The 23,139-nt window shown below is 37.2% G+C and overlaps 2 protein-coding genes across 9 annotated transcripts in view; one reads left to right on the forward strand and one right to left on the reverse strand.

The window, feature by feature from the left end:
• Positions 1-3,817, forward strand: part of DEGS1 (delta(4)-desaturase, sphingolipid 1) — a 4,738-nt gene extending 921 nt beyond the window's left edge. The window contains exons 2-3 of the mRNA XM_010577696.1: positions 56-798; positions 3,076-3,817. Coding sequence (XP_010575998.1) covers positions 56-798; positions 3,076-3,222 — 890 coding nt within the window. The 3' untranslated portion in view covers positions 3,223-3,817. The remainder of the gene's footprint in view (positions 1-55; positions 799-3,075) is intronic.
• The window catches only part of NVL (nuclear VCP-like), a 53,958-nt gene that overhangs the window by 757 nt on the left and 30,062 nt on the right, over positions 1-23,139 (reverse strand). For 2 of the 8 annotated variants that reach the window (XM_010577693.1, XM_010577691.1), the window contains exons 19-23: positions 22,750-22,856; positions 18,322-18,398; positions 16,753-16,841; positions 12,602-12,672; positions 10,519-10,782 (exon numbers count right to left, since the gene is read on the reverse strand). In XM_010577693.1, coding sequence (XP_010575995.1) covers positions 10,738-10,782; positions 12,602-12,672; positions 16,753-16,841; positions 18,322-18,398; positions 22,750-22,856 — 389 coding nt within the window. In that variant the 3' untranslated portion in view covers positions 10,519-10,737. Of the gene's footprint in view, positions 1-914; positions 1,299-6,592; positions 6,715-10,518; positions 10,783-12,601; positions 12,673-16,752; positions 16,842-18,321; positions 18,399-22,749; positions 22,857-23,139 lie in introns of those variants that run through there. The other 6 variants (XR_775025.1, XR_775024.1, XR_775026.1 and 3 more) reach the window with 6 other exon arrangements.

Here is a 23,139-nt window from a genome sequence, read left to right on the forward strand (position 1 = left end):
GCTGTGAGGAGAGTTTCTAAATAATTCCTTTTTTGTTTAATTGTTTCCCATCTAGCTAAACATCCAGAGATAAAAGCGTTGATGAAGCCAGACTACAACTTGGTCTGGGTGGTTGTGTTGATGGTTCTTGCCCAGTTGACTGCGTTTTATCTAGTTAAAGACTTGGACTGGAAATGGGTAGTCTTCTGGGCATATGTTTTTGGAAGCTGTATTAGCCACTCCATGACTCTGGCTATTCATGAGATCTCTCACAATAGTGCCTTTGGCAACAGCAAAGCAATGTGGAATCGATGGTTTGGAATATTTGCCAACCTCCCTCTTGGTCTCCCGTACTCCATATCCTTCAAGAGATACCACATGGATCATCATCGTTACTTAGGAGGCGATGGAATTGATGTGGACATTCCAACCAACTTTGAAGGCTGGTTCTTCTGCACCCGTTTTAGGAAGTTCATATGGATTGTTCTTCAGCCTTTTTTCTATGCGATTAGACCTCTCTGCATCAATCCCAAACCCATTACTCGACTTGAAATAATCAATTTGTTGGCTCAGCTTTCTTTTGATGTTGTGATATATTATTTATGGGGAGTCAAATCCACTTTTTACATGCTTGCTGGTTCAGTACTTGGACTTGGGTTGCACCCAATTTCAGGACACTTCATAGCTGAACATTACATGTTTTTAAAAGGACATGAGACTTATTCCTACTATGGGCCACTTAATTTGCTCACTTTTAATGTTGGCTATCACAATGAACATCATGACTTCCCCAATATTCCTGGCAAGAGCCTTCCACTGGTAAGTTTGCTTCCAAGGTTATTACTTTTTCTTAAAATAAGCCCTACTTCAACTTGAAAATCAGATAGAAAACTGATAGTTAGAAGAATGGAAGTTGGGAGATAAAAAAAAAAACCCAAAACAACCAACCACAAAACACAAAAAAACAACCAACCAAAACCCCCCAAACCAGACAAAAACCAGGTCAATTTCTAAATTGAGTGAAGCAGTGGATAATTACTTACCATTTTAGTGGTAGCCTGAACAAGCTTCCAATGTGCTGGCTGCTTAAGCCTCTTCCATAAAAGGAGAGGGGAGGAAATGCATGTCTTGTGCTTTGCACTAACTTTAGTTTTCTGTAATTACAACCAGCTTTCTGTCGTCTGTGGTTTGTAAGCATGCAGGAAACTAGTTCAGAATCTGCAGATACCTTCAGAGATTCGTCGGCTCTGTCTTTGAAATCTTAAGGACAAAATTGTAATTCATGCTTATCCTTCAGTCTCTTCCATCACTGACATTCTCTGGTGGGGAAAAGAGGTGATTTGAGGTACTGCTAATGTTTATTGTACTGTTGACAAATGTTTAATAGCTTTATACTTTGGAGCAGCTCAGTTTCCTCTACTGAGAACCTTTGAACCTTAAGTAAGTATCAGCTGTACATTGACAGAATTAAGGCTTCAAAGCTAAGACTTAAACCTGTCACATCTGCATGAGTAGCAGGTGTCAATTTTCAAACTAGTTCTCCCCACTTCAGTCTGTGCTAGTTTAAGCAGGAGCTTAGTTCTCATCGTATAGGGGTTTCCCAATTGTAGCATGGGAACACAGGGTTCCAGGGTTACACATGAAACTTACCTTCAGTGAAAAGTATTTTTCATCAGAACTAAATTTGCAATCTGACAGCAGCTGTGGTATTTGTATTTTATCTTTGTTATAGTACTTGGTAATAGTAAAACCTTGTAAGCTTGTGCCTTCTGTGCAGTCTAAAACTTGATTGTTATTTCTGTTGTCAGTGGTGGAACTGTAGATGAAATAACTACTCCAGCACTTCTTTAGCGAGGCACTTAAATTCTGGAATTGGTTTGTTGAGATTTTGGTTTTGTGGTTTTTGTTGGTTTGGGGAAAAGAAAACACCAAGCCTTGATGATTTCTCTTATTCACTGATTTCATTTTCAAATACAGGTAAAGTTGCTTTAACTCACCTTTGATACCTAGATCTGTGCTAGTGAACCAGCATTTCACTTCTTGCACCAGTACTTAAATTGTAAATAGGGAATGATTTTTTCCAAGTATTTAATGGCAGAGGTAAATACCCAGCTCTGCTACAGGACTCTTATCCCACAGCTCTGATAAGAAGACAAAGCCTTCTTTTAGAACAGTGTAGTTAATTTGATTGGACTGGACTCTGCTGTGCTGTGTGCTAAAGATCACTGAAGTACTTAACACTTGATTCCAGCTGGGGTACTGGTGAGCTGAGAATAATTACTGTTGAATAAAAGTATACTGGCTAGATGCACTATTCTATGGGTGTGATGACGGATCAAAATGATCTTCAGCTCTAAACCAGGCATGCAAATCTCTTGGGTTTGTTTGTTGCTTATACAAATTAATATTTTTTTTCTTCTGCCTAAAGCTATGGAATTTAGTGAAAAATCAGCTTTGTTCCATTCAGGTTTTTAAGGCCTTAGGTGGTTGGCCTTATCAGTAAATATATCTAACTGAAACTCCAGCTCTCTTAGTTTAGAACAGTGGTCTAGTCAGCATGTACATCTGAGAAAATCTTTCAAAGCAGTTTATATTCATTATTTAATGTCTGTCTACAGAAACAAGATGTTCCTCAGAAATAAAATGTTTTTTCTTCTGAGTGCTGAGGTTTGAAACTAAATGTAGAAATAGCTGTGTTAAACATCTCTTCCTAGAACTTACAATATCCTTTTTAGAGATACTCATATACTTATGAGCCAGCACTGATCTGAGTCACCCACTTCCACTAGCAACCAAACTGCTTGTTTTTGTGAGCTATATCATTCTGTAGGTAGCACAGTGAACAGACTTCAGTATGCTAGCAGAGTTTGTTCTGGTTAGCTTCAATATAAAAGTTTCATATGACACTTAACAACCAGAGAGTTGCTTTTTCTTTCAAGAAACTTTCACGTTGTGGCACTAGTAGCCTTTCTTGTAGAATCTAACATCTAAAATGAAACTTCTAGTGCTCTGCATTAAGCTACAGGTTAGGGATTGTAAAGTTGTCGTGACTGGTGCTAATAGAACTAGTAAGTAAACCTTGTATCTCTTTTTTAGGTGAAGAAAATAGCAGCTGAATACTATGACAACCTGCCACAATATAACTCTTGGATAAAAGTACTGTATGACTTCGTGATGGATGACACAATCAGCCCATATTCACGCATGAAAAGGCAATTAAAGGGTGAAGTGAAGCAAGATTAAACTTCTGGCAACCAAAAAACTTTGAAATGTCTGCTTGCTTTAAAGTGGCTGGTATTAGGTCTCTTTCTAAAGCTGTTCACCAGTGTCCTGAATTAAGATCTACAGCAACATAGCAATGCATCCTTAAGGATTTTGTAGCAGACTCCTACCAGCTATAACATTCCTCACAGTCCTCAGATTCATTGGTTTGATGTGTCTATGTTTGCCTAAGGATCAGTGTTATATGCATAATGCTAAATCACTTTGTTACAGAATTTACTTTGGCAGATGTTAAATATATATAAAATATCTGTCTGCCTCTTAATATTTAAAAAGTTCTCAATGTAGTACACCGCCCACAACATGCTATTTAGATGACTGTAGTGTTAAAATGCTGTACCTGTTAATTCTAACCTAACGTGATTTGTTAACTTAAACCTTCTGTTGAACCTGTTTCCTAACTTATGGGTGGAAGAACTAAATTTGCACAGAAATGTTAAGTCTGCTTTTGTTTAAATATGTAATGTGTCATTTGAAGCATTGCTATAAAGTTCTACCTTTTCTACTGAAAGTACCTTAAAGGAGCAATCTGTCAGAATGAAACTGGCATCTTTGAGATGGCTTGTGTGACTTCCTTGTAAAAAGGTGGGGAATTCAAGGGTATTGCCAACTTTGTGGGTCCCCACCTACTGCCTAAGCTGCTTGTGTTAGCATATAGCTTGTGCAGCTAGCATTTAGAATTGTATTGTGTAAGCCACTAAGTAACTTAATATAACTGATTAGGTTTTTTATAGTGGAAAAATCCTGTTACAGTTTGGGGTCTTCTGATCTGCAAAGAAAAATGATTAGGCCTGCCCTAACGGGTTCTGCTGTTACTGTGGTTTTAAATGCTCAGTCTATAAATATTTACACTCATTTGGAAGTTTGGCTTATATGGAAAACTGAATCAATTGAAGCTGACACTGTTCTGGCAAACAAGGCTAGCTACAACCACTGATGACTCTACCTATTAGGCATATTAGTCATTTGTGTACACAGAAAGGTGTTGCTAAATGATCTTGGATTTTTTTTCCCCTCTAAACCTACAGTAGCCTACATGAACCCTTGTTGTTCTTGCATATTCAAATGTGGTGAGAGCACAGGTGGTGATATCAAATTCCCTGCTTAAGAATTTTTTAAATTGTGAACAAAGAATGGATAGACTTGCTGAACACTGAAGAATCTCTACATACCTCAGCACAGTATATTTGCCTTCTATCATCTAATGCATTGATGATGGCTTTAAGCTGTCAAAGATGGCTACAAATCACCCTTAAATCTCAAATGGAGATCCTATGGTATGTAATTCACTTATCTGAAAGATGGAATCGTTGAAGGTGGAAGCCTTAGCTGCTCTCCACACTGGTCTGCTGTAAGTAACTTAATTTTTAGATGCCTTCAACTCCTGCATTTTGGGTTTTTTGGAAGAAGCTGCTTGCCTGACAAGAATGTGTTGGTATGTCTTAACCCTTGCTTGCTTGCAGTCCTGTTCTTAATGTGTATTTTGTTTAAGTGTGGGCCCTTATCTGTGGTTAAGCAACAGAAATGGTATCTTCCGGAAGTGTGCCAGCTACTTAAGTGATTTCATGATGCCAATAACATGCTAGGTAGCCAGCATATTGCTCAGGGTAGAGTGTAATGTCAAAATATATTTTATCCAGTATTTTTACATGTAATTAAAAGCAAAGATTAAAGTAATACTGGGTGAATTTTTGACTGGTCCCCTTATGCTGAAGGACTTTAAGCTTTAGAGAAACTTAGTATTTTTAAAGCAGATGCAAGACCTGTTCTGTTGAGTGGTGGTGTAGATGAACTGTAAAGAATCATTGCCTCTCCTTTCTACTCAGAAGCAAACTGACTGGTTGAAAGACTTGAATAGGCTTACCAAGTTGCAAAACAGTTTCTTTTTAAGCTGCTTCTGCACAATTGCTCTATTTAAGAACCGAAAGGTGGAATTAAATCTCTCTGGTGTTGATGGTTTACCATAGCTGGATGAAGGACCGAAAGTGTCTCCAGAAAGTTTTATGGCTAAAAGCTAAAGTTAAGAAATTCAGTTATCCTAGATGAATACTTAAGATAACCAGAGCTCAGAGTCAAAATTTTATACTTAGGCTTAGTGACCTACTTGATGGAATCACTGATGCCCCTTACTGCCCTCCCAATGGGTAGTGCAAGTGTGAGTTTCTGCTTTTAAACAGGACTGAAGTTGCCATCTCTAATGTTTAAAATAGCAAATGTTGCTTTAAGGTGTTATGACTATGATCTTTCCTTCCAACTCTGACTATGTGCTATTTTCACTTCAAGAGCTGCAGAACAGTGGGGAATTCTGAGGGACAGATCTATGCTTGTGATAATCTTTCTGAAACATCTGCTACTGGCTACCTATTGGAGAACACTTACTGGACTAGGTTCATCTGGGCCAGTGAGACTTAAGTTTGTATCTAAACCATGGTCTGATTCTTGCCAAGCATTGGTAACTACCACTCTTAGGCATATAATTTCTATGTATTACACAAGAGGCCTTGGCATCTAACTGCAGTAATAAGGATTTTGCCAGAAGCAGATCATCTGAAAGTTAACCTATATTGCAGCATAGTTTCATCCCTAAAAAACAGTTAGAAGCATTTCTGAACCACTGGTAAAAGGAATTAAGGCCAGCTGGACTACTTGGTCTGTGTTTGATATATTCTAAATGAATAACTATTTTTTTTCCAGTCATAATGTGGTGTTTAGGCCAAGGCATGGCACAGAAATAAGAAACATTATTTTAACAAATTAAATAATTTTCATTAATGCTATTAAAATGTATCTGGCAGAAACAGCTTTGTATAATTTTTGAAATATTTTATCTGAAAGTTGCAGGGAGCTTTGACTAACCAGTGAAGAACAAATAAAACCTAAAGAGCATTAAGAACCCTGACAGTTAACCCAATTTTTTTTTTTTTATAAATCTATTCAGATGGCATGAGTCAACTTTGGCCTTCCTACATGCTTGTTATTGTTTGTTCCTTTCTGTGCAACTAAAGCATCTTACTAGATTCTCAGTTTGGCAAACCTCTCCTTCACGTGAAATCAGCCAGGAGTTTAACTGTCAAAACACAGCTGACTTTGGGTCAGCTGTGTTAAACATATCATCCAAGTATTTTAGCTGCAGGTAAATTGTGGAGAGGTCTGAATCCCCTTCAGGGCTTTCAGACTAACTTAAGTTTTCAGAATAAACTGCCTTGCATGGCTTTCAACACCCCTCCCCCAATTATTTGAAGCTGCTTAAGTAAGTGGAATAAGTAATGCATTCTGGAATCTGATCATACTAGGCATGAGTTTTCCCACAGGACAGGCGTGGGTACTCTGGCATTCTTGTTTTGCTGTTGAACCTGTCTGTTCCACAACAGTGGCCAATTAACATGTGTTAAATGGGTGCATCTTTCTGGCTACAGAGCTCCATACTTTCAGATCCAGGGCAAGACTTCCCACCTGGAACCAGAAGTCAGTTGAAAACTAGTTAAGACTTGGTTCTGCATCTCAGAATTCCTCTGATTAAGTCTTTAAATGTAGCCAGCAAGCGTGTAACACATACTTAAAAGTCTACAGATGTTGAGAAATGGATCTGTTCTAGGTAAGGGGACACTGCTAGGTAATGAGCTCAGTGGTTCACCCCTGCCTTCTTGGCATTTATTCTTGTATTAGATGAGGTGGCATGCCACAGTAGAACTTAAAGCTGTTCATTCCTTATTTAACGATGAGGTTCAGCAACAATAATGTCAATGCTGTAGATTGCAGGCTGCCATACTAATGCTGCTGGACAAATGGGAGAAAAGTCACTTTCAAGTAGTGATCTTGCATGATAAGTGGTCTAAGACACAGCTTTTGGGAAGTGTACTCCTCTGTAATTTGAAAGAATCTCAAAAGACTTAAGGCAAAGCAAGTTCTGGTATTTGAGCTTGCACATTGCAAAGCACAGGAGCCACTTCTGGGTCTGCCAAGATTGCTTCTGCAAGGTCCCAGGAAAACAATCTGACAAATAGGTGTGTCTAGATCATGCAGATATGCCTTTAGTATAGCAACCTGCAACTCTACATACACAATTATCTCTTCTCTATCAAATCCTCTATTTCACAATCAATCAAGCCTGCAGTGGTATACAAGACTTCAGTGAGGACAAAAACATTGAAAAAGTTTCCTATTGAGCCAAGAATGAAGACAGTGTTGTGTGGAGTTGTTTTTTCCTGCTGACAGTTCCCTGTACTGCCTCTGCCCCTATCCATGCTTAAGCTAGGATCTAATATGCTCTGGGACAGAATCATTCTTGTGATTTAGATATGTGGCTAGCCTCAGGAAAAGGGACAGAAGAATGGCATGATGAACAATTTCTTGTCACAACAGAAACAAGATGACTAGAGGGAAAACCTCCTCTAGGCATGTCTGCTAGGAGGGGTGGTAGCTGCATATGCAGAACATAGTGGTCTCTATTGCATGAAAAGGCTTGTTCCTTAAAGCATTCCCTTTTCTGTGTACAATTACAAGGAATCTTGCATTTTATTTCTTATCAAGTTATTTTTTTAGTGATAAGTACTATACCCTAAGCAGAATTTCCCCCAAGAAAAAGTAGCAGTGTGGGTGCAGCACTTCCTTGTGTGAACAGTCAAATAGAGTTCAGTTGCCTACCCTTGTCTGCTCCTTGACACACATGCAGCCCAGACAAGGTAAGCAAACGCGATATGGACACTTGACTGATCTGGCTTTTTCTGCCTTTCAACTTCAGATTTTCTTGTAAATTCAAACCCTCCTGCACCCCACTTCCTCACATGTTAAGAAGAATCATCATCAGACACCTTGTACATTAAACATATGTTTTATGTTAGAACTCTTGACAAGACTATATTGTTATTACTACTTGAACAGTATTTCCTCCTTGGTCTTGCCTTGCAAGTCCTACCTTGCTTTCTTGTTCCATATATACACAGGAATAATACCATCATAAGAGGGAAGGAGGAGAAAATTCTTAGGTGAGTATGCCGGGGCTTAAGGACTCTACTCCTTCATAAACTCATCAACTGCAGCTATCCTTAAGCATGGTAGCAGGATTTTCCTCTATATATCCATAAAGGAGAAATCAGTCATGTGGTTATTTATTTTCAACTGTAGAGTGGCTTGCTTGCCACACTTTTTTTCCCAAGAAAGGATGACAGATATTTCTAAATAGTATTACATAAGTGTATCAGTTAGACCTCTTTTAATTCCTGATTTGAGTTTTTATATATAGTTTGTTTTGAAACCAATGCATGCTGCAGGCAGGTAAAAACAGCAATGGCCCTTAGAATTACCATATCTAAAAGTAGAATGGGTGACAGTTTCAAAATTGATAATTGAGGTATCGTATACTGTTTTGATGGGGCTCCTGCTTGATTCTTTTTTCATTGGTCAACTCTCAAACACTGAAGTGAATTGAGTGTATTATTGTACTGAAAGAGTTCACAGCTTACTTTCACAGTTGTAGCTTCCTATAAAGCAAAAACCTTTTACTTAAAGGTGGTAAAAAAACTGCAAAGTTGTAGATTTAGAGCTAAAACAGGAAAAAGTTCATGTAGCAGGGGTAGTTTTTATATAGATCTGTACATGACATCAAGATAAGATTTTTACATTAAAATTGGTCACTTAACTGATATGTACTAATTGCATTGCCTCACAGTAATGAACATCCACAGATGAAACTACTCTGAGAAAAAATGATGATCCTTCATCTTGGATTTCTGGGAATCACAGTAATTTCTGAAGCTACAAGCCTGATTTACAATTACAAGCAGACACATCATCTTCTGCTTTATATGCATGGACTTCATTTGTTAGTCATATGGCCCACAACCTGAGTCACTGAGTCTCAGGCTTCCCTAGAAGAGGGAAGAAGTATCATACCATGTTGTGCAAAAATCACAGTGGTAAGTACAAGCTGCCCTGAGTGTCAGTATTTTTAAAACCCCAGTATGTTGTGATTAGTTATTTGTAATAGTCTTCCACATTTACCTTTGGGGAAAAATGTACAAAATCTTTTGTCAGATGGCAATTCAGAGAAGACTCTTAAGATGTAAGGCACTGTTCCCTCTCAAGGCAAGGTTGGTTAAAGTTAGATCAGGTTGTTCAAGGTCACATCTAGTAAAGCATGGCAATTTGTTTAAACAAAGTTATGATTTGAGTAGGAGATTAAATGATCTCCTCCATCTTAAATGTTAAAGTAGGGGGGATGGTTACAGAATAAATGTTGCTTACAAAAACTATTTTACTGTTTTTTACATGGAAATTTCATTACTTTAAAAATTATTTAAAGTTTGGTGTTATCCAACTTAAAAGACTTTCTATGAAACTTGCTAGCAGAAATCATCCATTTCCTTTTCTGATCCTTGACTGATGGCTGCAGTGCTTTTAGAAGGAATAAGACTGATCAAAGATAGGAACTGACATTAATCCTTAAAGAACTTCATAGAATGATGACAGTGGTAAAAAAATCCATGAAGGCTTGTAGGTTTCAGAAATTAGTTGCTTGGTGTCTCTTACATTTCAGTGTTTTGTCTTAACTCAGATACTTCCCAGTTTGCTCATGCTGAAAATTATGTTTCCAAGACCCTCTTTCCAAGATGGAATTTCTTGTATTTAACCCCCCTGCCCCCCCAAATCCCCAAACTTGAGGCTCTTGGCCTGTTTCTTAAAACAGTAACGTTTTCCTTCCTCCAGAGGATATCAAAACATGTGAGTTAAGAAATTCAAATCCATAATAGAATTTTTTGTTGTTGCAGATTTGTTAAAAAATAAATTGAGAACCAGCTTGTTAGATAACTTACTGTTTCAAATGTTTTTTAAGTGGCTATTAAATCACAATACCATAGCACTTCTCAGATTTCCAAACTTTATTCTCTCCTAGATAACTTTAAGACATCTTGCCATCTGTGGATAGTTTCTTTTGATAAAGTGAAGGGAAGCTGTTAGAAGCTTGGAGAACCAGTGCTGGCACAATCAATGTGTCACTGTATTTGGGAAAGGCATGATTCATGGTATGATAACATACAGTGCAGCACTTTCCCAGTCTACTTTCACAGCTGTCTTCTCCCAGTGATTCTTCCAGAGTCATCGTTCTTGAAAACAGCTGTTTTCATTTATGGTTGAAAACAGGTCTTTGAGCAGTGTAAACACTTTGACTCCCTCTGAGGGATTTCTGATTAAGGGCATGAAATGTTCAGAATGGTATTAGCTCTTTAGCAGTAAAAGCATTCATTTTTAAAATTTAAATGGTGATAAGCAGGAAGTGTGTATTGTATCTTTTATTCTGGAAGTAGTTAAGGATGGTTTGGAGCAGTAGGTTATGATGACCTTTTTTCAGGTACAGTTTAAAAAGTTGAGAGATTGAGTACAGCTTCTTTCAAACCTGTCTCTTGAAATCAGGCGCAGGTATTACAAAACTCTCCACCAACGTAGAATTAAGTCTCTCCTGGGAATTGTCCAAATGTATCACCTGCACAGTGACTGATGCAGTTCTTCATACATTATTTGATCCTAAGAGTGCCAAGATGAGAAAGAAAAAATACTTCAGACAATGGTAAAAAATCATGCAATGTTTAAAAGTGACTTTATATGTCACTTTTACAAGTGACTTTCACTTTGTTAAACAAACCAGCTATATGAGCCACAAGCTATATTTTAAAACATTTACAGACAAAAACCTAAATAAGGCAATAGCCTGCTACCCTGGCTCATAAATGAGGTTCTCCAGTGATAGTCACCAATGATATGTAGTTAAGAGAAGCCTTTGGCACACTTAGACTTAATATTGCCATGCTGCGTTCAGATTGCAGATTCACTAAGAAGATACTGCCCTCTTTACCAGGGGAACTGCTGAATTGATACTTTATTCCCTCACCTAGTTCTGCCAAAATGAACTGACAAGATCTTCTTTTGCTAGTTCCTTAATCCTTTTCATGAATCACTCAAATAACAGTTTTGAGGAATAGAATGATTTAAAGATGTTAACTTCCACTGAAATAACTGGCTTCAGAAGGTGATGTCTGTCCATAGTTTTAAGAACAACTTATTTTGGTTTGTCTTGAGTCAACCAATTAAACCAAAAGGAAGTTAATGGAACTGAGGTGTGTATGGGAGGGAAAAGGAAAAGTGTTAGAAGCACTAAATCGGTGAGATGCAGCTTTTTTTATTTTCCGTATTCATAAGAAGGTATGTAGAGAGTTTTTGTCAGCTTCAATTTGTGTAGCAGATAAGAAGTAGCATCTGGAAATGGGAGATGAGTTTCTTGTACTCCAAAAGATATTTCAAAATACCTAACAAAATTCTTCAGATGGATATAACTGAAATATAGGGCTCTGAGACATGGGACATTTAAGCTGCCTTTGAGATGCAGAATGACATTTCTGGTTAACTCCTAAGAACCAGAAGAGTATGTACTAACACTTAGCAGTGATTACCATGTTAGAGGGGATGTTTTAAGTTTTTGTGGCTGTTGCTTCTGAACCATTTGCTTAATAATTAGCAGAGGGGAAGAAAACAACCACCAATACCATCTTTAAAGGGTCTTGGAGCCAAAGATCACTGACCATCACCATACAATAATAATGAAAGGAAATAGTTAACTAGTTAACTTCTCTCTGGCTAGTGTTCAAAGTGAATATATTAATGTATTTTGGCTGCAGTAGACTCTTGGCAACACAGAGACCTATATGCAAAAGCTCTGCAGCAATAACAATTCCTCTATATATAAACTTCTCAATTACAGTAAGATGATTGAACAGCTTTCAGTTATTAAAGAACAGGTCATAAGGAAACCTTTAAAACAAACTTCCTTGATAAATGCAAATACTGAAAAGAGTGATAAGAAATAACTAAGATGGTAAAGTGTATTTTATGTCCTATCTCAAAATGCTGCCTTTTGCACGTTAACAGAAATGGTTGAGCATCTTTGGGTGTCACATCCATCTAGGGGGGAAAAAAGGTTGTGGCAAGGTGTGGTATACTCTAAAGGCCTCAACTTTTAACTGAAAATTCCACGGACATAAGATGTTAAGGTCAGGTCAGTAACTAATCTGGGAATGTCAATGAGAAGTCCAAGGAGCCATACTAAGAGATAACCCTGATAGCATCATAATCAGTCTACATGCAATGCATCATCTGCAGCTGAAAAGGGAGACTTTAATTTCTGACCTTGTAAAAAAACATCAGGTTTGCTTAATGCAGAAACAGGTAGTGTCAGTTTGAAATACATGCAAGTATAGTGCAACCTTAACTATTCCCACCAGTCTCCAGCATAAAAAGAGCGTCCTTTCTAGGGGAGTAGTGAGGCCTGCACACTTGCAGCTTATCTTACCTTTTTTGATACTGAAGATTTCACTTTCCTAAAAGCTTCTTCAAAGTGTTTACGGGAGATCTTGATTTCTCCTTAAAGAACAAAGCATAATAAATTAATAAAATTGCAGGCAAGTGACAATCAAATGATTGTTGCATGTATTTCAAGGCAGCATTCATGAAACCTAACTAACTGCATGTGCTAGTCAGTTGGATGAGATCTGATTCAGTAGTGTTAGGAACACCTGAACTCTTGTATTTTATGTAGCGTCCTGTCTATGATCTTTGGGAAGATCTTAATCCCTCTATCCCTTGCACCTTAAGCCAAGGAATACTTACTTGTTTCTGAAAGTTATTTTAGGTATTAGTGTTTCCACCAGCAGATTGAGAATTTCAAAGATGCCAAGTTAACTGCAGCTTACATCAAATCCAGTTAGAATTCAAGTCCCTTGACCCTTCTGGAAGTGAATGCCTCTAATCTTGCTGCCTCCAGTTCTGGCCTTCATTTTCTATACATATTTAATATTAAGCTTCCCTACAGAGTATTATTTAGTAAGTACCTAGAAAACATTTTGTTACCATTCTAATTCTACTGCAGGATGCTCAATTCCTAAACAAGTGACTTCATATCATTGCCTTGTCCAGCATTACCCAGACATGATGAAAGCTTTCACTTTTACAACTCCCTCTATTTAAGTTTATGCAAATTGCCTTTTTAACCTTAATGCAGCTATCCACAGTAATTATTCCTAATCCCAACCTTTTGAACAGGTTTTTTTTAGTATGCTAAAATGTAAGCATACCTCAAATAAATCATCGATACCTTTGCTCTCACAAAGAAGTGCCTGGTTTAATCTAGACTTAAGAATCCCAAGATACCAATCCTATACAGATTCATTACAATGCTAACATTATGCACAGGTATCAGATAAGATAGAGGTACAAAAATTATGTCTTTAGAGTCAATTTGGTGCATTTTTTAAAATGTATTTCATTAAGACACTTTTTCTTCCACAGATACGTATTGCCACTACCTTTGCATACATCTTTGTAAGGTGAAATGGGATGTGCTGACATGAAAAAACTGTTAAGATTCCTCATTAATATATCTGATGTCTGAGTTTAACAAAAATCTGCTGATACAGCAAAAGACTACATAGCAGATAGAAGGCACTAAATTAAAGATGAGAACTTGTTTAAGGTATAAAACAGAACAGCAAATAGTCTACAATTATTATTACCTGCTTTAAAGTAAAGATGAAGGTTAAAGTTCACTGAACTAAACATACAACCTTGCTGCTCTCTCATCTCAATTCTCTGAAGCTCTTATTCAAGATTCCCATTACCATATAAAGTTATACCAGTATAAATGAAGATGTAAATTTAAAATATGAGCATTTTAACTTATTTCCTCAAGGAAACACTACTTGTAGTAAGAAAAAAAAAAAGAGTTCAATTTGGGTCTTTCACAGAAACCAAATTAAGATTGAGTCAGATTTTTTTTTTCTATTTACGTAGGTAAGTTAAGAATAGCTGGTTCCCTTTCCTCTTAATTTGAAAGTATCAAACAAGGACCAGATCTTGCTTTTCAAATTCAACCACAAAGTCTTTAATTAATCTCACTTGTTAAACCATACTCGCTTTTAACTGCTGTAACAAGAAGTCTCATAGACTCTGTGATTAAGAAGATCAGCTTTACAGACTATGCAGGTGCTATGGGGTCACTGGCTATCTCTTAAAAAAATAAAAAAAAATCCCAAAAGGGACACTCAGGTATAAGGTCATAGTTTAGAAGGTCAATGAAATCTCTGCATTTGTCTTTGCAGCTGAAAGTGTCAAGAGAGTCTCATACCCTATACATTCTTTGTAACTGGATCTATTTGAAATAAATATACAGGAAGTATTAAACTAAAATAGGTCAGTTGAGATGTTAACAGTAAGTCACCAAGACCAGATGGTGTTCACCCAAAGGTTCTGAAGGAACTTGTTTATGAGACCACAGAACTGCTAGTTAAATCATGTAACTTGTTACACCCACCAAAGGACTGGGAACTCCAAAGAATTGTAGAAAAGATTCTTTGGTGGACTGAAAGCTGATTAAAGGATATAAAATAGAGCTTAAGGCTTAATGGTCAGTTTTCAGGATTGGGCACAGGCAGCAGTAGGGTCCCACTCTGGCATCAGTGCTGAAATCTGTTTTATGCAGCATCTTCATCAGTAGTTTGAAAACAGGACCCAGAAGTGGAAACTCCAAGTTTGCAAATGATATTGAACTCTTCTGGGCAGTCAAATGCTGGGCCAATAATGAGGAACTCCAGAGGGACCTCATAAAACTGAAAGTCTGCCCAATCTTTATTAAGATTCCCCCTTCTTCCCCCAGACAAACTGCAATATCTGGCAACTCCCAGACTGCAGTGACTAACATAATCAGCTCTCCTAGGACTGTTCAAGTTGGAAGTAGAATTTGTGGATTCCTATAAGAAATATCACAAAAAGGATATCTTTCCATTTCACTATAAAAAAGTCCCTTCAAGCAAACCACTGTTGAGTGTTAAGAAAAACACACCCCTGAATTTATTCCAGAGGGAGAACACCAGGTATAACAAGGAAGTTGCAACAGAGTTTCTACAGAATAGAAAGGAGCAGGACTGATCTCAGCCAGCTGATTCCAAAGCGACTGATGAAGACACAAAGCACACATCTACAGTCATGTACAGAGCATAGGAAGGCAGTCAGTTGTGCTTGTCCTGTGGTAACACTGAAAGGTGAAATTCCCCAGTCTGTGTACACACACTACCCTTTTGAAGATATAAATGAACAAGGTCTCAAATCAGAAACCACCTCATACACTTTCATACCAGCCAGGGCTGACATCTTGGAAATCTAAACCCAAGGACATCACAAACAAGCAGCTGCTATAAACATGCCAATCAAGCTATGCATATATTATGGACTTGCTGGCTGCCAACACATCCATATAAGAAGTGCTCAGGCTGCAGTCCTAAATGTGAAGGCTGAATTCAAGTGATGAGCATCTTTGAATAGAGCCTGGTCTATTCTGGGTAATTATAAAAACAAACAGGATAAATTCAGAAATTTCCATCTCAAATCAAGAGCTTTCTCCATCTACAGCAAACAAAATGGGTAACCAAGTCATACAACAGTGAAGGTTTTTATAGTTTGTTTCTCCATCCCCGGCCCCAATGAACATGCTAGTTCCCTCAAAACAAGAAATACAAACATTCTGTTCTGTTAACCTACTGTTAAAAAACAGATGGGACTAGTTATGTACTAGATCAAAAAGAATGATTCAAAGCCATTAAAATTCCAGCGTGGTTCTCGGAAATCAGAGGCATAATGAAAGCCTAATATCTTTTCCAAGGACATCATCTGAAAAGTCACAATTCCATCTTAGCTTTGCGTTTTGACTTAAGGGTAGAATAACAGAATTACTGGAAAAAGTCTAGATACACACACATTTTACATAAGAGTTTCAATTTCCAATTATGTTTTCTTATCTGCACAGAAAAAAAGAATAATTTAAAAAACAGGAAAATACAACTTAAAAGTGCAGAGAGATATGGAAAGGGCAGACATTGTACTTGAAACAATTTATAACTCCCTGTTAAAGTCCTGCCAAGAGCCACTGATAAGCTAAACACCTAAGATAAAAAATGGCACTCAGATTTTCCTAGTGCCATTACTACTAGGTGCATGGATTCAGTTACACAGTACAATTTTGCACCAAAGGTATGTGATCAGTATGTGTGCAGTTACAACTGCACTCATATCTGCAAATAAGTCAGTATAATTAGTCTTTGACAGTGATGTGGAAATCTGGCAAAGACATTCAGTCTAGTACATAAACTGTCAGTTTATACTACCATTTAACATAAACTTTTCTTTAAGGTTACAAGGTTCAATTCTTTTAGAAAAAAATTTTATGCTGAACCTCCAGCATAACCATTTTTTCCTGTACTCTCCCCTACGTATACTTCAAATATGCTTATGTGTTCTTGAAACAAATCTGACTTAATTTTTGTTTGGCTTAGAAGTCATCAATCATTTACATACAGCATGTACACCTTTATGCTTGTCTTGCACTACCTTAAATACTTTACATTCCATTTATCTTCTCACTGTTCAGTTAAGGTTTTTGTAGAGCTTTCTTACCTTTCTTGCTTTGAGTATTCCACAGGGCCATTTCCTGTCTCAAGGCGCAAATTGAAGCCTCACGCACTAGAGCGGAAAGGTCTGCCCCTCTACAGATACAAACAGAATAGGTTATTTTAGGATAAATTTCTCTTGTCTTTAGCTAATGGCATATAGAAAGGCAAGAAACTATAAATGATGGTAAGAGGCTGGTTGTGCTGTCATAAAGGTTCATCTTAAGAACATTGGAAAGAGGTCCGAGGACAACCCACTGCTGCAATGTTCATTATGGAGTAACGTCCTCCAGATTTTAGCCACAGATTAAAATCAAATAAATGAGAGGCAAGGGGAGAGGCAAAAACCCCACCCAGCATCCTTAAAAATGCCAAAAGATTGATTAATATTGTGCTACTTGGTAGGAACTTGATTTTTTTTTTTAATCAGTCTTATGAAAGATTCAAATGGAATCACCCATTATTACAAAAGAGAGCTGCTTGCTCAAAGCTGCATCAACAGTTAACATCCTCTTAAAATAATAGTATCCACAGAACATGGTCAGATCAGTCTTTCTAAATATTTGTTTTCAGTTTCCAGCTGTTGAACTTTTCACAAGCCTTCAAAATGGTACAAGTCATTGAACCAAAGAAAATTTTCACAATTAACTCCCTATGTTTCATTTTGGGGTGCCAGGAATACTGCTGTATTTAAAACACAAAACCATACCCCACCCACCCACCCAAAAAAGCCCACAAAAACCCACCCCACGAACAAAAAACCCCCAAACCCAAAACCCAAACAAACCCAAACAAACAATCCCCCCCCCCCCCAAAAACCAGGGAGGGAAAGGGGCAAAGAAAAAGTACTCATCTTTCCCAAATATGAAACAATGACAAAATAAATATCATTATTGGTGATAGCTTCCATTTCTAAGATTCAAAAGCAATATTGTGACAAGCAGCATGTCATAAACTTTATCTTTTGTGAACTTCAGAAAATCATTAACTCTTAATAAATCATTTAATAGATTAAAGCTTTTTGAAGTTTTGTACAACACAATTCCAAATTATTCTGACAGATATGGCCATCAAGCTTTCCTAAAAAAAAAACAAAAAAAACCCAAAAAACCACACACCTCGGTATTCCCAAAGCACAAGTTGAAATAGGCCCTCATTACTTTGTCAAACACACTGCTTTCAACTGTGTGACAGAACAAGTTGGTTATGGTTGTTTAACCAATTTGCTTTCATCATCGTTGTATATGGGTCCACAACTTAAAGAGGGCTCTTTTATCCTCAGTGTATGCAAGAATTGTAAAATAAAACCACGCAAAGCCAAGAGGCCTCTACTGATTACATGAAGAGGACTATTCCAGATGAAAGAGACTTTAGCATATTTGCCCTATATTCCTACCAACTCCTTGGAAAAAAACACAAGTGAAAGCAAGAAAAATAGCATAAGGGAAAAGGCTTATAAACCCTGAAAGTTAAGAGATCCTCTTGATAATCACAACATAACACACATTATCACACATCAGAAGACTGTTGGTACAGCACATCAAATATATTCAAGTCAAAACTAGAAGCTACTCACGTATAACAATCACAATGTTGACTGTAAGCAATTTCTTCAAGGCTTACATCAATATCTAGTGGAGGCCGGGTGCCGTCCTAAAGGAGTTGAGATAATAAAAAGAGAAAGATAAGAAAAGTTGTGGGGGTTTTTTGTTTTTTGTTTGGTTGGGGTTTTTGTTTGGTTGGTTTTTGTGGGGTTTTTTTTGTTTGTTTGTTTGGTTTTTTTACACATGCCATCCCCAAAGTGATTAAGTTTCATCAATCAGGAATCTTATAGGGGTCTGACAAATTCCCTGAAATATCCACAAATATTAACATTTTTAATCTCAAACCGGCAAGAAGGACAACCTGCCTTAAAAACATTTAATTATGAAATAATAAGTAATGCTAAATTTTAGCTTCCCATCAACAGATTAGATTTTCTCTAACAAAATGATGGCCAGCCTGTCACAGGGCAATGTAAGGCTGACACTGTTCCATATGTGGACATGCCTTAAGTAGCTGGTTACATCAACAGCATTGTTTAGCTGAACTTCCTCTAGTTTTACTATGTGTTGAAATCAAATAGCTAAGCAATAAGCATGTAGATTTAGTCTTATCTCACCTTGAAGACTGAATTAATTATATATCTTTTATGTTCTAGACATACATTTTCAAACTTAAAAAGTTTTCCATTCTGGATTTCATAAAAGTTTACATATACTGTAGATACTCCTGTAGACTTTTTGACACTACTCTTCCATATTATTACTGCTTCCTCCACAAGATCCCAGAAGTGGTTTCTTTTGTTATTATTTTTACATCTCCAACAGCAAAAAATATTAAATGCTATAAATTATATTTGAAACTAGCCCACAAAATTTTCAAGCACTGTAAGCATGGAGATCTCCCTATTACCCTTAGACAACAGTAAAGTAGTATCATGGTAGTACAGAGATTCTAGATGTCTATAGTATCAAACAATATCTGAGTTTAGACATGAAAGGGCATTTTTTTGGTACAATTGATGTATTTCTGCCAGAAACTCATTTGACAGAAAAGTACAAATTCTTATAATTCTTTTCTGACTTCTTCAGGTGAACTAACATACCACGTATCTACAACACCTTCAAAAGAAAAAAAAAAAACGTATAGTAACTGGCAAGTTAAAACCCTTGACTACTTAACAGACAGTAGAATAATCAAGGACTAGGCAGAGTAAGGGAGCAATCTTGGATGAATCTTTGGTAGAATACCAGTTAGAAAGGGGAAAAAAAACAAAACAAAACAAAACAAACCAACCAAAACCAAAAACCAACAAAAAGACAAAGGAACAGCCTGATTTTGAAACATCTTGAAAGGAGAGACTTCAACCTGGAAACAAGGAAGCCTCATACAATTTCATATGGGATATTTTAGTAATTGTTGTACAAGACTGCAAGCCAGAGAGACACCTTCTCTGCTAAAAATAAATGTTTTACCTATTGCTTTGAGTAGCAACATATGTTAGCCATTTTTTGAGTGGGATGATCCGCCTGCTCTGGAGACCAGCTCAGCAGTATGTGCACCAGAGAAGCTCGATACAGCTTGCAGGAATGTAAGTACACTAGTAACTTAAACAGGTGAAGACATGCTTCTCTTACATAATTAATATGCAATTTGAAAATGACTGATTTGTACAAGTTAACTGAAATAAAACCCTTTCACAACAAGCCTTCAACCTACGTTCAAGCTGTCTGTCTTCCTTACAACATATTCCTCCCCCTAACTCCCTTTTCTACTCCTCATGCTGCCTTTGTAAGCATCCATGTTTTCCCTTAGCAACGATTCGCAGTTTCTACGTCTTGTACATGTATTCCTTGGAGATTTCTGGGAACGCATACCATCACCCAGAAGCCACCCACATCTGCACCAAACATTTTGTTTTATCTAGCCCTGAGCACATATTTAAGCAAGTGTTGCTGTACACAGATTTTTCAAATTTCCTTACCTAGAATGCATGGATGAAGTCTGACAAAAAAAAAAAAAAGGCATTTCAGTTAATTTAACATATTTTCTTCTCTCCATATTCCAAGTTCTTCTTGCAGATAACTCCTATACATTTTTAAAGAAAGTAACAACCTATTTCTTGTTCTTAGCACTAGAAACAAATCTTTGCCTAGCTTTATGAGAACTCTGGTGACTGCAGAAGTAGTGAGAACAGCACCAGCCTCCTCATGGAATGAACATGGAAACACGCAAGGAAAAGACTCATTCAGAGAATGTTTGTATCTCATTTCTGCTGGCCTCTTAATTAAGAGCTGAGAAAAAAAAAATCCATTAAAGACTTAACACCTCATTCACTACAAAGATTTGTAACCAAAATATTAAGACTAGTTTGAATTAAGTATGCACGGAAGTATCTGGCATTCCAAAAATAACATGCCCTGATAACTAAGGACAGGATCCACAGGAACCAAGCTGGTAAACACTATGCAATGCATTGCTTACATCACAAGACGACCCATAATCAGGTAAGGGCACAGCAAAGATGGTTTGTCAGGAGAAGGCAAATACACTCTGATAACAGGATAATGACAAGGTTAGCACATCCCATGTGCCACTCCTCTTGGTGTTATCCCAACAGGAAGATAAGACTGTAGCCACAAACATTCCCAGAAGGAGGTAGTAAAGACACTTTTCAGCAACCTCGCCCAAGATTTATGGCAGCTGAAGTAAGCATGATTCTGAACTGTTTGATTCTTAAAGGGAATCCAGAAAACAGTTCTCTCTAACAACCAGTTTGTCATTGCCAGTCAAGGGGAAGCCAAGAGATGAAATGAGGCCTCAACACAGAGTTCCTTATTCTCAGTGTTGAACACAAGTGATCCTGGCCCTACCACTTGGATGCATGCATCTGGGTGACTATATGTGGCTGTGACAAGCATTAGCAAGTGAAATCTATGACAGTGTGAGACAAATCAGTGTTTAATACCACCTTCCCCTCCCATGAAGTCTTGCACCAAGCTTTGCTGCACTATTTTCCTACACCACTAATTACAGTGAGAGCATCTGAGACAGTTACAAATCTCCAAAGATTTTCTGGCAAAAATTAGGTAGAGCAAGGCTCAACACCTGTACATTAAAAAACAGAGCAGATGTAAACTCTGTACCAGAATCCTTCTCTGATTAGACAGTCACTAGACTAGACCCTTACTACCCACTTCTTCCAGAAGAACAAGGTTGGTTGTATTAAGTCAGAACAATCATATAAGCCCAATTTTTAAAGAACACTTTGAGTTATCTTTAAAAATAAATTTGGTAAAATAAAAGCCATAATTCCTTACAGTATGTTTGAAAAATTACTCATGGATGTAACACTCAAATTCCCTCTAGGTCTTTCAAACAGCAACCATCTTTAAGAACAGGGTTGTAAAAAGTTTTAACTATTTTTATAAAACTTAGAAACAATAAACTGTTCTACTGCTAATAGCAAATGGGGGCATACTTACTTTTTTTCCTCCATGAAGTAATGCATAGAACAAGTGAAGGAAAGTCTACCATCCTGAATTTGTAATAAGTCTGACTTTTGAACAGTCATTTTGGCATGAAGGAACATGCTTGAATGAGTTCTCACTTTCTGAATTCTCCTATGGATTAACTATTGTGTACACCACAACTTTATGCTTATGCAAGTCTGAATTATCTTTTTACAAATTTGCTAAATAATTTTTGCCACACTTTCCATAATACAGTGCTACCTTTTCTCTATAGTGAAGACCTGGTCTCCTTTGCAGCTCAAAAAAAAAATAATCTGATAGAACACCTGCTCTTAACAATCACTGTTGATCTACTAGAAAAAGTAGGAAATATCTGAGTAATTCATAATGCTTTGTATGTTCTTTTTTTAAGGCCTTGGTTACTACTGTACCGTACTTAAGAGAAATACTCAAATAGAATTCTATAATCCAAATCTCTGAAGTGGCAGAATGTGCCATTAACCACAGGGAGGACCCATGAAGGCAGGTATTTTACATTTTCACATTTACTTTGACCTACAACCTCTATCATCACAAGCTTCCTTTAATCCTAAAGGCAATTAAGTGTCACAATTACTGTTGAGCAAATACAGCTGGAGATTGTGAATCATTTTGGTGAATGTGTGGACCTCCCCCCCCAAAAAGCTTACAAACCACTTCGAGGCCCATTACTCACACAGATAGGAATCTTTTAATTAAATCTGTTCAAACTGTGACTGTAAAGGCAGCAGCTTCTATGTTTAACAGGTTTGCTTCACTCGAGATCTATCAAGCCCTTGCAGTCTCAGAGCAAATTTAACAGCAAATGTGGCTGACGGTTTATTTTTATGACCTTATGTAATATCTGAAAGTGTTTCATGAGACAGGATTATGCAATTCTCTGTAAAATTTAATTTATATTAAATCATTCCACTGAGCTTCAAGATAAGGATTTATTTCTAAATACTCACTTTGGTGATGGTCTTTAAAATAGCAAGTCGATCTTCAGGTGGTGGCAAACCCACAAACAGCGTTTTATCCAGTCTACCAGGACGCAGGATAGCTGGGTCAATGATATCTTAGGGAGGGGAGAAAAAAAAAAAAGAAAAAAAGAAAAAATTATCCTGAAATGAGATACACCCTTAGAAAAGCGTACACAGAAGAAGGAATACGTGCATACTTGTACCAAGATTCAAAGAAGCATTTGTGCCATGATATGAAGCTCTGAGCATTAAAATAGCTGACTGAAATAGTTTCATCTCTGTCAGGTAGGAGCCTCTATTACCCAGTACAGTTAAGCCACATCTGCTCAAAGATGGCTCATAAATACTAGTTTCATCTCTTCAAAAATGAAGACAACT

This window comes from Haliaeetus leucocephalus, unplaced genomic scaffold (assembly GCF_000737465.1).
Source record: "Haliaeetus leucocephalus isolate CR32 unplaced genomic scaffold, Haliaeetus_leucocephalus-4.0 Scaffold577, whole genome shotgun sequence".
Lineage (NCBI taxonomy): Eukaryota > Metazoa > Chordata > Aves > Accipitriformes > Accipitridae > Haliaeetus > Haliaeetus leucocephalus.